The following is a 13801-nucleotide window of genomic DNA, read 5'->3' on the forward strand; positions in this document are numbered from 1 at the left end:
CATTATGTCGGCTTTGCGTAGATGCATGTGTAATTGTTCTCCGTACTCAAATACAACTAATCGTTTTACCACTTCTCTAACAAAGCAGATACTTCAAAGAGTGGTATGTGCAAGTTTTCTTATTTTTTAAATGTCAGTTTATTAACACTAAGCTTGCTATGTGAATGTTAGTTCTGCTGTTGCTTTGAATATTGTGGCATATGAGAATCACATATTTTAAAGACACTAGCTGGCTTTTCTTGACATATTGGATCAAATCTCAACTTACAATGTAAACTTCTTTAAACAGTATAGCTGAGCCCTTTTATCAGGGACTTATAGAGTACATTGATTATTTGCGGCTGATTCGGTTGTTCTGTTTGTTTCGAAGTTGGGGCTACCGATATGGCAACACATACAATGGTTGGCGCAGTAATGGGAGTTAGAATTTGGAGAAGGGGATTGGAAAGGGATGAAATTTTTGGTGTTTGGTTTGTATGCCAAGACTGTGATTCCAAATGACAGTGAAGAAATTGTAGACATGTTACTTTATCTAGATAAGTTGAAATAACCTAGCAATCCTTAGAGTTTGAAGGATGAAAGTTCATAGAAAATATTTTAAAAAAGTTTCTATGTATGTATGTACTTCATAAATTCCATTTACCTTTTTTGTGCTTAAAATCCACTGACCAAACATTTTTTAAGAGGAGTTTGGGAGAGAACCGCGAACTGGTCCCTGCATATCATATTTTTTGTAGGAATACTCTACAGAGGCACTTGGCTGCAAAAAGCCCCAGTTACAGTAATTTCATAAAAAATGGTCAGTATAGAGAAGGGGGAGTATCAAGCAGCATAAAGTTGTTTATATTCAATGATCTTTGTTGGTGTCTAGACCAAGTATTTGGTGGTTAGAATACAGAAAGTTCTGTCTTCAGATTTCAGATAATTTAATTTAGAGTGGTGATAATTGAACAACCATTTGAGACAACTTTTGATGGCAACTTCTTTTTTCTCTCTTTTCATTGGTTAAAAACAATGGAGAGAGAAAAAAGAAGAGAGAGAATAAGAAGATAATGTGAGTATGAGAGGAACTCAACCATGCATAAGGTTATTAGACAAGCCATCACCAAATCTACATGTCTAGAATCTAAACAACTAGATCTGCTTTTAAAAAATTGACTCATAGCAAAAGTTTAGATAGTTAATCTCATGAAATTATCTTACAGGCATACATATTAGATAATTGTTACACGTCATGCAAAATCATTCCAAACATATGATGAACCTTCATGCATCAGAAGCGTTATTTCTTTTTCTGATCTTAGGATATAAGTCAAAACCATACTGATACTTACTCTACAAAACTTGTACAATAAGGCACATGGATTGGTCCGCATATTCTAGACTAATTTCATAGGGAAGCTTTTGGTCATTATCCCCAAATTCAGATACAGCATTGCTTGCCAAATGGTGCTTACCAAAATCTGTGGCTTGAAAAAAAAATATAAAAGCAACATGTTTAAAGAAAGGATGTTACATTATTCACAACTATTGGATCAGTCAAAGACTTAATATACTTGCGCGCCAAGTTTCGTCAGGTTTACTGGAGTATGATCCTATCACAAAAGAAAGAAGCTGAAGAAGAAGTAGTGTCAAACATTGACATCCCACAAAAAAAAATGGCATGAGGTTATGAGAACTAAAAGCAAAATTGGATATATTTATAAGGAATAAAATTTTATTCAACCCCTTTATTAAATTAGGTTATGTTAGTCCTAATTTATTATACTCTTCAACTTTTTAACAAAGCAAACTTCGTCTTTACTCTTTTATTTTATATAATCTTCTTTTTATGGAATAATATGATGGTATGCAATAATACCTTGGGTTGACTGCAGCACAAATGATTTTTATTTTATGTGCTGATACATATCTAATTCATTATTTCAACTTCCATGTCTTGGCTCAAATTACACTTAAGTGAATCTTAGGTTGTAGATTATGTGAAGTACTTGATTTGTCTTCTTCATTAAGAAATGTAATGCTTACGTTCTACTGTAGCCATGTGGATGCAATTATACAATATTTTTTTTTATCTTCTGCTCTCCAGCAAGAGCTATCATTGAGTCATCATCAATTCTTGAATGGATTAAATTTAAAAGATCTAAGAATGCTTTAAGAAATCTTGTCCACTGTACACTCTTTTCACCTTCATCTTGGATAAGTTTGTTAGTAGGTATTTTGCTTATTTACCAAAACAGAATGTCTCATAGAAGGAGCCAAGTGATAAATTTAGTGTATGTAAAAATACAAATATGTAATTTAGCATTGACTAATCCTGTAGGGAATTTGTTGGACATACTAGATATATTCTCCTCTCTAAATCAGATTTTTTTCATAAAGATCGAACGTATGTGAAGTATTTGAGTCGTGTACCACTCCAATCAACTGCTTTGATCAATGATAAAAAAGGAAATAAACCTTACAGTGAAATTATATGAACCGGTATATTATATAATGCGGTCGATTATGTCGTTGGTTTAGTAAAGATCCTCAATCCATATAGTATATTGACCGACGATATTGCTGTGTCTTTAAGGGAGAGAGAGAAGACAAAACTGAAGGAAAGAGTTAATCTATTGGCTTGTCACTGCTCCTAATAAGAGATATCATATAAAATAAAAATAGTCAAAATGAAACAACAACTCGTACACTTTTCCAACGCAGAATGGAGCCACGCTGCCTGAAAGTATGTCATAGAAATAGTGACATATTCGTTCATGTACTAGGGTGAGCCAAGCCCATAATGAAAGTTGAAAGAAAAATGGTGTGAAAGAGACTTCTGCTTAAATTCAAAGGAAAATGTGGTGGGGGCAATGATGGGCGTTTGGTGATAATAATCGAGTAAAGAAACACTACACTTCCTATATGAAAATTCCACCTGTTATATTTGGTGTCACTGTTTTTCTAACATAATGAAATTATTATTATTTTCGATGGGAGTAGTTTAACTAAACCCTGGGCACTTGTCAAACAATGGTACACACTACATGGGACACGAAAAGGTTAAATCCAAAACTATCTAAATTGGCCACAATAATACTCATCACACCTCTGATTGCTACACTTTGTTTTTTAGTATACCTTTTGATGCCTTGCTCAATTGGTTACACAACAGGTTGATTGTGATAGAGATAATGAAAATATTTTTTTAATTCATCAAGGTTTTGTTTGGATAAACATCTTATAATTTGTAGCTTAACATAAGCATTTATGAATAAGCTATATCTTTAAACCAAAATAAATAAAATCAAACCATTTTTGTGTAAGCTACAATCATGGAGTGTTAATGGAAATAAGCGGAAAAAAGTTTATAATTAGTTTTCATAAATTCTTTTAAATAAAATCACAAGTGTGAAGACAAGTAGATAATTTCAAACAAGACAATCTAATTATAAATAGATCCTCATTAAAGATATTAGTGTTATGTCTGAAACGAGTGTTATTTAAAAATGTCTAAATTTCCTTTGTTCAAAACAAAAAATATCTAAATTTCGTAAACAATTCAAATGATTTTAACAATTTTATTATTAAAAAAACTAAAGCCCATGATGTGTAAGATTCAAACTTTTGGGAATCTCATCGCATGAGATGCATATTCAAATTTATATGTGAAGAAAATAGAACAAAAGATGCAAATTCCAACAAAATTCTGAACAATTTGATACCAATCCCAAATACCTCCACCATAATACTCCTTTGTCATTGATAATTCAAATCGGAAAGGAGATTGATTTTGACACAGAGATCTTTTAGAAATGAAATTAAGCATAATCCTTAAGACAAAAAACACAAATTATTAGCATAAAAAGAAATCTAAACACAGCCATAGTATAACACAATCCACATCGTATACAACAATAACATAACATGTAATAATAATATCATACTTATTTTATTTATATTCTAATTCTAAGGATTGAGATTTGAGAATAAGAGCAGCACAAAAAGAACAATTATTAACACGATAATTTGAAATTAAGATAATCATAATCTTAATCAAACTGAACCTTGAGAAATCTTGCTCATCACTTTAACATCAGTAGTAGTAACAGGCGCAGCAACACCTTGGTACTGTGGAGGAGGGTGTACTACCCCACCTGGAGGTGCATTATAGTAAACCTGTCTCCCACTTGCACTATCATACGCCACCTGTGCGTACGAACCCGCCGTATTATCCGGTAATCCACTCGAACGCACCACACTAACTCCTCCTTCCGCATAAGCCGGACCTTTAACCGGCTGCGCCGCTGCATAATTCGTCGCCGAAACACCTGACGAAAACGGCGCTTTCGGAGGTGGTGCTCCGCCGTAAACCTGCGTTTCACGGTAAGCATCTGACGGCATTCTTTGCACTGCGTAGTAACCTTGACTCGCCGGTGGACGCATCACCGGCGCGTGATAGTAAGTTCCCGGCGCCGGAACCATATAAACAGGCTGTTCACCTCCTCCAGAAGCCGCTACTGGTGGATAAGCCTCACCGGAAACAGGTTTCTCCGTCCAATAACCAGGTTGTTGTTGTTGTTGTTGTTGTTGATGCTGAGACGGTGGTGCGAAATTTGACATCGCCGGAAACTTCTCCGGCACTTTCTGAACGTAATAATCACCGCCACTAACAGGATAATTCTCTTCACTTTTTCTTCGATAAGCAGTTTGCTCATTCTCCGCCGCAATCTGCATCCTCTGTAACTGTCTCTGAATCTCAACCGGATGATTCAAATTCAAACCCGGATCCGAACTTACAACCCGATCAGACGGATTCAAACCTTGTCGTGGATGATATTCCGGCACCGGAGCAACCGGTTCTGGTATAGGATCATGAAACTTAACAGCAGCCGGAATCGGAGCAACAGTCACCGGCTTTTCTATACCAAACAAATAATCAACGTTACTCGGTTTAACCGGGTCGGGTGGGTTTAACGACGGAACAGAATCGTTAACAAAAAGAAATAATCTCATACGTGCAGGTCTAGCAGAAGCACGGTAGAGACGATCATATTCATGCATCATATGATCAAGATCATCATCGTTGGTGACAGAAATAAGAGCATCAAGATCTTCACCAGGGAGTTGGTATTTAAATGAAACATCATGTGCTTCGATGAGAGAACAGAGTTTTGAAATCATTGAAGAAAATTTGATGTTACGATCAACGGCTAGGATTTTGGTTTCGCCACCAACGTAAGAGAGTTGATTATCGTGTGTGCGTGGTTGGATCTTACCACCGTAGCTACACATGAACTTGGCTTTGTAGCTTGTTTGGTTTTGTTGTTGGTTTTGTTGGTCATCCCATGGTGTTGTTGTTTGTGGATTTTCGAAGTCAATTTCTCTAGAACGAGGTGATGAATCGCCTGAATCTGGGTATGATTGGTATGAATAGTTTTCCATTTTTGGGTTTGGGTTTTGGATAACTTTGCTCTTTTCTTTGTTTGTTGTTGGTAGTACTAGTATGGTTTGTGTTGTTGTTATGTTACTTAATTTTTTCCATTATGGGGTTGGGCCATAGGCATAGCCTCATTCATGAGTGTGAGTGTGCTGTGGGATCATGATGACTCGGAACAGGAAGAGCAATGCTATATCTTTAAAAAAATAATATTAAGAATTCTTCAAAAATAAAGAATAGTCAATCACAATGCACTATTTGCCACAATTCAAGGAGGTGTGGCTGAAAAATAGGAAGTGGACAAATAAATTATCCAATTAAAATTTGTCAACTATTTCTTAAAAAATTCTTAAAGCTATTTTTCTTGAGAAGTAGTATTTTCCAAACAGGAATAGAGAAGATATGACTTTTTTTGCAACGCGTCTTTCTATTACTGTTTTGTTTTGTTATCCTCCTTTCGAGTTTTTGATATGTAATTGGTGCTCTCTTGGTGGTGATAAGATAGAGATATATTGGGTCTGTTTGTTCAAAAAAAATGAAGTTATAAGTTTTTTCTTTCAAAAAAAAGAAGAAAGAGTTTAGTAATGCAACCGATTTGACAACGAAAACAAGTCCCCTTTCCCATGCTAAACCTCCCGACTAGAAGGATTTCATCCTTCTAAAAATTTGAGGATTGATTGACATCCTAACTTTGGTAAATATATCAAAATTATTAGACTTAACACTGTAATTGAGGTTTGAATTTCGACTTTGTACTTCTTGGTTATTTTGTAAGAGTCAATTCGATCAACAAGTCCAATAAAAAAAATGATTTATCCAATTTATTATCTAAAAAAAACATTTTATTTGGTTTAGAATTTATCACTCTCTTTTATGTAGTCCATAACCTATAAAAAAAATATAATATGATAAGTACTCTCTCTCTCTCTCAATCGATGAACTAATAATAACTTAGTGGTAAATGTAGAAAAAACGTATTTGAGATAAATGCTCAAAAAGTAAATGACACAAAAATAAGTTGTTGACGAGGAGAAAAATAAGGAAACCCAAATATGCCTTGCCCTAAACGTAGTGGCCCCTAGCGAAAGGCCCCGAATACGTCAAATTGGTACCAACATATCATCTCTAAAGGTCAAAGGACATAGGATCCCTGGAAAATGTATGTCACCGACCATTAACATTAGGCAACAGTTGGCAATTACGCTTCTTGACCCCACCATTTATAACCGCTTGTCAATGGCTACATCGATAGCTACACCATCATGCTTATATTCTGAGCGCTTGAATTTGTTACCAATGTAGGAGTATGTTTAGAACATGGGTTTATCTAACATGTGCAATTTTGTACATGTTAGAACAACTAAATATGGTAACTTTCTGTTGAAAAACAACAACTATTTATTAAAAAGCTACATATTTAATATAAAATGTACAAGTTTCATGACAAAGTTACTATTTAAAACTTCTTAACATATACAAATTTGCACATGATAGAAAAACCCTTAGAACATAAGTATCTGATTTCGATCATATAAACTATTATATATAGAAAAACTTAAGTAAACTAACTGATCACTAAGTGATAGGTTGCGTTTGTGGCAGTTACTTTGTGATCACTAAGGTATCGTTTGTTTCCGCTGAAAGGGAAGGGATAGATAGCTGAGAGGATTGAAAGTTAGTGGAAAAATGTGCTTCCATCGTTTGGTATGCATGTGAGAGTGGATGGAATGCCCTCAGATTGGTGGGTCTCGCACCTAAAAACTTTCCCTCCCATGATGCGCAGAAACATGATCTCAACCTCCAATTTGATAAATTGACCAAAACACCCTCCTTTGTGGAGCAAAATTATTGTTGGTCGTGCATGTTGTCTTCTTTCTTTTATACAATTAACATGCTTTTCACTTTGTGGCTTTAGATATATTATTTTTTCATTTTTATAACTTTTTCCAAAAAAAATTACCGCCATTTTTAAAGTGTATCATCAAATACAAAGGCTACCACTAAAAACAAAGGCTACTTTTGTCATTTCATAAATAAATATATCTTTCTTTCCTTTCACTTTCTTTTCACTTTCATCCATATCAAACAAGTAAACAATCATCCCACTAACTTTCTATCCTTCATCAATCTTTCCTTTCACTTTCTTCTCTCATCCAAACAAAGCCTAAGTGATAGGTTGCGTTTGTGGCAGTTACTTTGTTGAACTAGTAAAACTATCCTAAGAATTAAAGCCCGACAACCAGACTTTCATTGTTATTTTTTACGCTAAAATATGCTTTTAGTCCCTGCAAATATAGCAAGTTTGGGTTTTGGTCCCTGGTAAATTTTTTTTTGAAATACATCCTTGCAAAAAAAATTGTTTTTCAAAATAGTCCCTGAGCCCGCTTTCTTGCTGATTTGGCTGGATTTCGCATAAGTGGCAGTTGTTGGCTGTACCAATTTATAGACATGGCACACACGTGGCTTTCAAGTATTTTATAAATCATTTTAATAAAAGTAGAATTCGTTTTTCAAAAAAAATTTAAAAAATTAATTAAAATAAATAAATAGAATCAGAATGAGTTCTATCCATAAATTTCATCCTTCAATTTGTTTGTCTTCTTCGATCTCAATTCTCCTTCCATCCTTCTTCATTGTATTCAATTTTTTTTAAAACCAATTCATCTTCTTCTTCTTCTCCATAACCTTCATCAACATCAACTTTCAAATATATGGGTTTCTCAAAATCTCAGATTTCAATTTCGAATTTCTAGGTTGCTCAAAATATCGACTTTCAATTTCGAAATTATGGGTTTCTCTGAATCACACACTTAAACATAAACATGAGTTGTGAGTGTTGTTTCGAGAGAGAAGATTCTGAGTATGAAAACGAATAGTAACCCAAGAGAAAACTATGAACAGTAGCCCACTAAGGGTTTGAACCAACCGCTTCACACGGTGGTCGCTGTTAGCTTATAGTAATTTATCCTTTAATATTTAATGTTATTATGTTTATCAGTTTGTTAAATAAAGTCCTATTCTTTAGGGAAGTGGAGTTGTGTAGATAAGAATTAGAATTTCTCTATGACTAAGTAATTCCACGTTGTAGGCCTTGTAAAACGTGGGATTGTTACTGCTTTGTTTCTGTTTTCAAGTGTGTAAGGCTATATAGCCAGTATTTTGCTTTTCAATTGAATAAGATATTCTCTCCAAAACCTTTGTCAGTGTTAAGCCTTTACAATTGGTATCAGAGCTCCATTATTGGGCCCTGATCCACAGTGTGTGAGTGTGAAATAAAAACACAATGAGTGTGAGAGAAACAATGAGTGTGTGTGTTAAGAAATAAACTTTTATTTCTGTCAAGTAAAAGGAGTTTAGAAGAATGGCAGAAAGTGGTAGCAGTAGTTTTGTGCAGCCTGCAATTCCCAAATTTGATGGTTACTATGACCATTGGGCGATGTTGATGGAAAATTTCCTCCGTTCTAAAGAGTATTGGGGTCTCATTGAGAATGGAATATTGGTCCTGCCAGATGGAGTACAACCAACAGAGGCACAACACAAATTGATTGAAGAGCAGAAGTTGAAGGATCTAAAGGCGAAAAAATACCTCTTTCAAGCAATTTCTCGCGATGTGCTTTAAACGATTCTCAACAAGGACACATCCAAAGGCATATGGGATTCAATGAAGCAGAAATTCCAAGGTTCAAACCGAGTCAAAAGGGCACAGTTGCAAGCTTTACGAAGGGATTTTGAGATTCTTCATACGAAAGAAGGAGAAACAGTGAATGCATATTTCTCTCGTACTTTAACCATTGCTAACAAAATGAAAGCTCATGGTGAAAGTATGAGTGAAACAACCGTTATTGAAAAGATTTTGCGATCAATGGTCTCAAAGTTTGATTATGTCGTATGTTCAATTAAAGAATCAAACAACCTGGACACGATGACTATTGACGAGTTGCAGAGTAGTCTTCTCGTTCTTGAGCAAAGGATGAGAAGCCATGGAGAAGAAGAGCAGGTTCTAAAGATATCCCATGAAGATAGAGGATGAAGAGGAAGAGGTAGAGGCGTATTTAGAGGTGGTCGAGGTAGAGGAAGGGGAAGACAACCCATCAACAAAGTTGTCATTGAGTGTTTCAAATGTCACAAGTTAGGACACTATCAATATGAGTGTCCAGATTGGGAGAGAAGGGCCAACTATGCTGAACTGGAATGGGAAGAAGATGAGGAGATTTTGTTAATGTCCCATGTTGAACTCAAACAAGCCAAGAAAGAAAAGGTGTGGTTTCTTGACTCCGGTTGCAGCAATCATATGAGTGGAATCAAGGAGTGGTTCTCAGACTTGGATGAAAGCTTCAGGAAATCTGTAAAACTCGGCAATGACACTAGAATGGTTGTTGTGGGAAAAGGAAGTGTCTGTATGCAAGTTAATGGAGTTATTCAGGTAATTTCTAATGTATACTACATTCCTGAGTTAAAAAATAATCTATTGAGCATAGGTCAGCTTCAAGAAAAAGGCTTATCTATTTTAATTCAAAATGGGAAGTGTAAGGTATATCATCATACGAAAGGGTTAATAATGCAAACAGATATGAGTGGAAATAGAATGTTTTTCTGGTTGGCTGACATGGTACCAAAAGAGTCTACACGTTTTAAAACTGAATCGGAAAATGAATCTCACCTTTGGCACTGTCGGTATGGTCACTTAAGCTATAAGGGGATGAGGACACTTTTTTATAAGAAGATGGTTAACGGGCTGCCTTCACTCAAGATTCCAAAGAAGCTATGTACAGAGTGTTTAACTGGTAAGCAACATAGAGACTCTATGCCTAAGAAGAGTTTATGGAGAGCGTCCAAAAAGCTACAACTTGTGCATGCAGACATATGTGGACCTATTAAACCAAATTCAAACAGCAACAAGAGGTATATCCTAAGTTTTATAGATGACTTCTCTCGTAAAACTTGGATTTATTTCTTGCATGAAAAATCTTAGGCTTTTGCTATGTTTAGGAATTTTAAAGCTTGTGTTGAAAAGGAGTCTGGTGAATATATCACTTCTCTAAGGACTGATAGAGGTGGTGAATTTACCTCACATGAATTTGAAGAATTTTGCAAAGTTCAAGGTATATCCAGACAATTGACAGCAGTCTATGCTCCTCAGCAAAACGGAGTTGCTGAGAGGAAAAATAGGACGATAATGAACATGGTGCGCTCTATGTTGGCCGAGAAGCAGGTTCCAAAAATGTTTTGGCCGGAAGCTGTAAAATGGAGTGTGCATATCCTCAATAGATGTCCTACTGTGGCTGTGCAAAACAAAACTCCAGAAGAGGCATGGAGTGGTGTGAAGCCAATAATTGGTTACTTTCGAGTTTTTGGGTGTGTAGCTCATGCACATGTTCCAGACCAGAAAAGAAGTAAGCTAGATGACAAGAACAAGAAATGTGTTTTGTTGGGAGTAAGTGATGAATCAAAGGCCTACATGTTATATGATCCAATTTCCAAGAAAATAATCATTAGCAAAGATGTGATTTTTGAAGTAGATGAATGCTGGAATTGGGACAGAAGCAAAGATGAATGCAGTCTGGATGTTTTAGAGTTCAAAAATGATTCCGAGAATGACATTGAAGAGGGAGTAGAGAACAATGAAGATGAAGGCAATGAGGTTGATGCAAGAAACTTAAGTGAATCTAGTTCAACGTCAAGTGAATCACGTGAGGATGAATCAGTGATTATGAATGAAGGGAGGGTAAGAAGACCACCGTGTTGGATGGAAGACTATGAAACAGGTGAAGGTTTGTCAGATGAAGATGGTATGAATGCAATGATAATGCTCACTGAAGACGATCCACTTACATTTGAAGAGGCTGTGAAGAGCAAGAAATGGCGGGACGCAATGATGGCAGAAATAGAGTCAATAGAAAAGAACAAAACATGGGAATTAACTGTTCTTCCCCAAGGAGTGAATCCCATAGGAGTTAAGTGGGTTTTCAAGACTAAACTTAATGAGAATGGAGAAGTAGACAAATATAAAGCGAGGTTAGTGGCCAAGGGATATGCACAACAATACGGAGTCGATTATATTGAAGTTTTTGCTCCGGTGGCCAGACTTGACACCATTCGGTTGATACTTGCTTTGGCAGCTCAAAACAGTTGGAGTGTTTTTCAGCTTGATGTAAAGAGTGCATTCCTTCATGGTGATCTAAGTGAAGAAGTATTTGTGCAGCAGCCGCTGGGTTATGAGAAGAAAGGTGAAGAAGGAAAAGTCTACAAGTTAAGAAAGGCGTTGTACGGCTTAAAACAAGCACCAAGGGCGTGGTATAGCAAGATATAAGCTTATTTTATCCGAGAAGGCTTTGAAAGGTGTTTTTGTGAGCACACATTGTTCACAAAATCAAAAAACAAAGGTAAAATTTTAATAGTAAGCCTCTATGTTGATGATTTAATATATACCGGGAATGATACAAACATGTGTGATGAATTTAAGAATTCGATGATGTTGGAATTTGATATGTCGGATTTGGGGAGGATGAGATACTTTCTTGGGATGGAGGTGCTGCAGAGTTCATGTGGAATTTTTATTTGTCAAAGAAAGTATGCTCGTGAAATTTTATCAAGGTTTGGAATGGAAGAAAGTAATCCAGTAAAAAATCCTATAGTACCAGGCACAAAGTTGTCAAAAGATGAAGCAGGAACAAAAGTGGATGAAACTTTGTTCAAACAAGTTGTTGGCAGTCTAATGTACCTGACTGCTACACGACCTGATTTGATGTATGGAGTGAGTCTTATTAGTAGATTCACGTCTTGTCCAACAGAATCTCATTGGCTTACAGCAAAAAGAATACTAAGGTATTTGAAAGGAACCATTGAGCTTGGAATTTTCTACAAAAAGGAAGGCTGCACGGATCTGATGGCCTATGCTGACAGTGATTTTGCTGGTGATTTGGATGATCTAAGAAGTACATCAGGTTTTGTTTTCTTACTTGGTTCAGGAGCAGTTTCGTGGTCTTCTAAAAAACAACCTGTAGTGACATTGTCTACAACAGAGGCTGAGTACATAGCTGCTGCATCTTGTGCTTGTCAGTGTGTTTGGATGAGAAGGGTGTTAGAGAAACTTGGTCACAAAGAGGAGAAGAGTACTTTGGTTCAGTGTGACAATAGCTCTACAATAAAGTTGTCCAAAAATCCAGTTTTTCATGGTAGAAGCAAGCATATTGGTCACAAAGAGGAGAAGAGTACTCTGGTTCAGTGTGACAATAGCTCTACAATAAAGTTGTCCTAAAATCCAGTTTTTCATGGTAGAAGCAAGCATATTGACATAAGATTTCATTTCCTTAGAGATTTGACGAAGGATAAATTATGGAGTTGAGCTACAGTAGTTCTCAGGAACAAGTTGCAGATATAATGACAAAACCTCTCAAATTAGAACAGTTTGCGAAACTTCGAAAATTGCTAGGAATGGTTGAAGCTTCAGTGGTAAACTAGATGCTTGTTGCATATAGTTTATGGGAGGGAATGTTAGCTTATAGTAATTTATCCTCTAATAATTAATGTTATTATGTTTATCAGTTTGTTAAATAAAGTCCTATTCTTTAGGGAAGTGGAGTTGTGTAGATAAGAATTAGAATTTCTCTATGACTAAGTCATTCCACGTTGTAGGCCTTGTAAAACGTGGGATTGTTACTACTTTGTTTCTGTTTTCAAGTGTGTAAGAGCATCTCCAATGGGGGGTTCTTACTTAACAAGGACCACTCCCTGTTAAGGACTCTCCTTTGGAGGAAGAAAAATTGAGTCCATGTTAAGGAACAAACAACTATATAAGGACCCTCTCTCTCCTGAGTAACTAACGGGTCCTACGTTTAAAAAAGTAATAAAATGTGTACTACTTAGTCCCACTTGCATAAAGAAGTAATAAAATGTATACTACTTGGTCCCACTTGCATAAAGAAGTAATAAAGTGTGTACTGCTTGATCTTACTTGTAAAAATGAGTAATAGATACATTATTTTTGTTTAATATGTAAAGATAGCGGGACATATTAAAGTACTTTTCATTAGAGTAGTGTATTGCCATTGGAGTCATTGAGTCCTTAATAGGTACTTTTATTAAAAAATTATAAATAAGTGATGTGTCACGTGGGGTCCATTCAAGGAGTCCTTGTTAGGGAACTACCATTGTGGATGCCCTGAGGCTATATAGCCAGTATTTTGCTTTTCAATTGAATAAGATATTCTCTCCAAAACCTCTGTCAGTGTTAAGCCTTTACAATCTGCCACCACAATCTCTCTGATTCTCTTGTTCGCAACCTGGGTTCCAGTTTGAAGCTCTAGTTTGCGTCCTGGATTCTGGTTCTCTGCCGATTGATCTGACATTGCATCTGGTTTGATCGTTTTTTTCGTTTTC

General features: G+C 35.9%; 1 protein-coding gene across 1 annotated transcript; it reads right to left on the minus strand.

Annotated features, from left to right (window-relative positions):
* Positions 1 to 3835: 3835 nt before the first annotated feature.
* On the minus strand, positions 3836 to 5934 carry LOC146943678 (Octicosapeptide/Phox/Bem1p family protein). Its single transcript, XM_085741953.1, has one exon. The coding sequence runs from the start codon at positions 5425 to 5427 to the stop codon at positions 4039 to 4041; it is 1389 nt and encodes a 462-aa protein (XP_085598079.1). The 5' UTR covers positions 5428 to 5934; the 3' UTR covers positions 3836 to 4038.
* Between the last annotated feature and the right edge of the window lie 7867 nt (positions 5935 to 13801).

The sequence above is a fragment of the Medicago sativa genome, chromosome 2 (assembly GCF_051527215.1).
Source record: "Medicago sativa cultivar Bolivia chromosome 2, Bolivia_mono, whole genome shotgun sequence".
In the NCBI taxonomy this organism is placed as follows: Eukaryota; Viridiplantae; Streptophyta; class Magnoliopsida; order Fabales; family Fabaceae; genus Medicago; species Medicago sativa.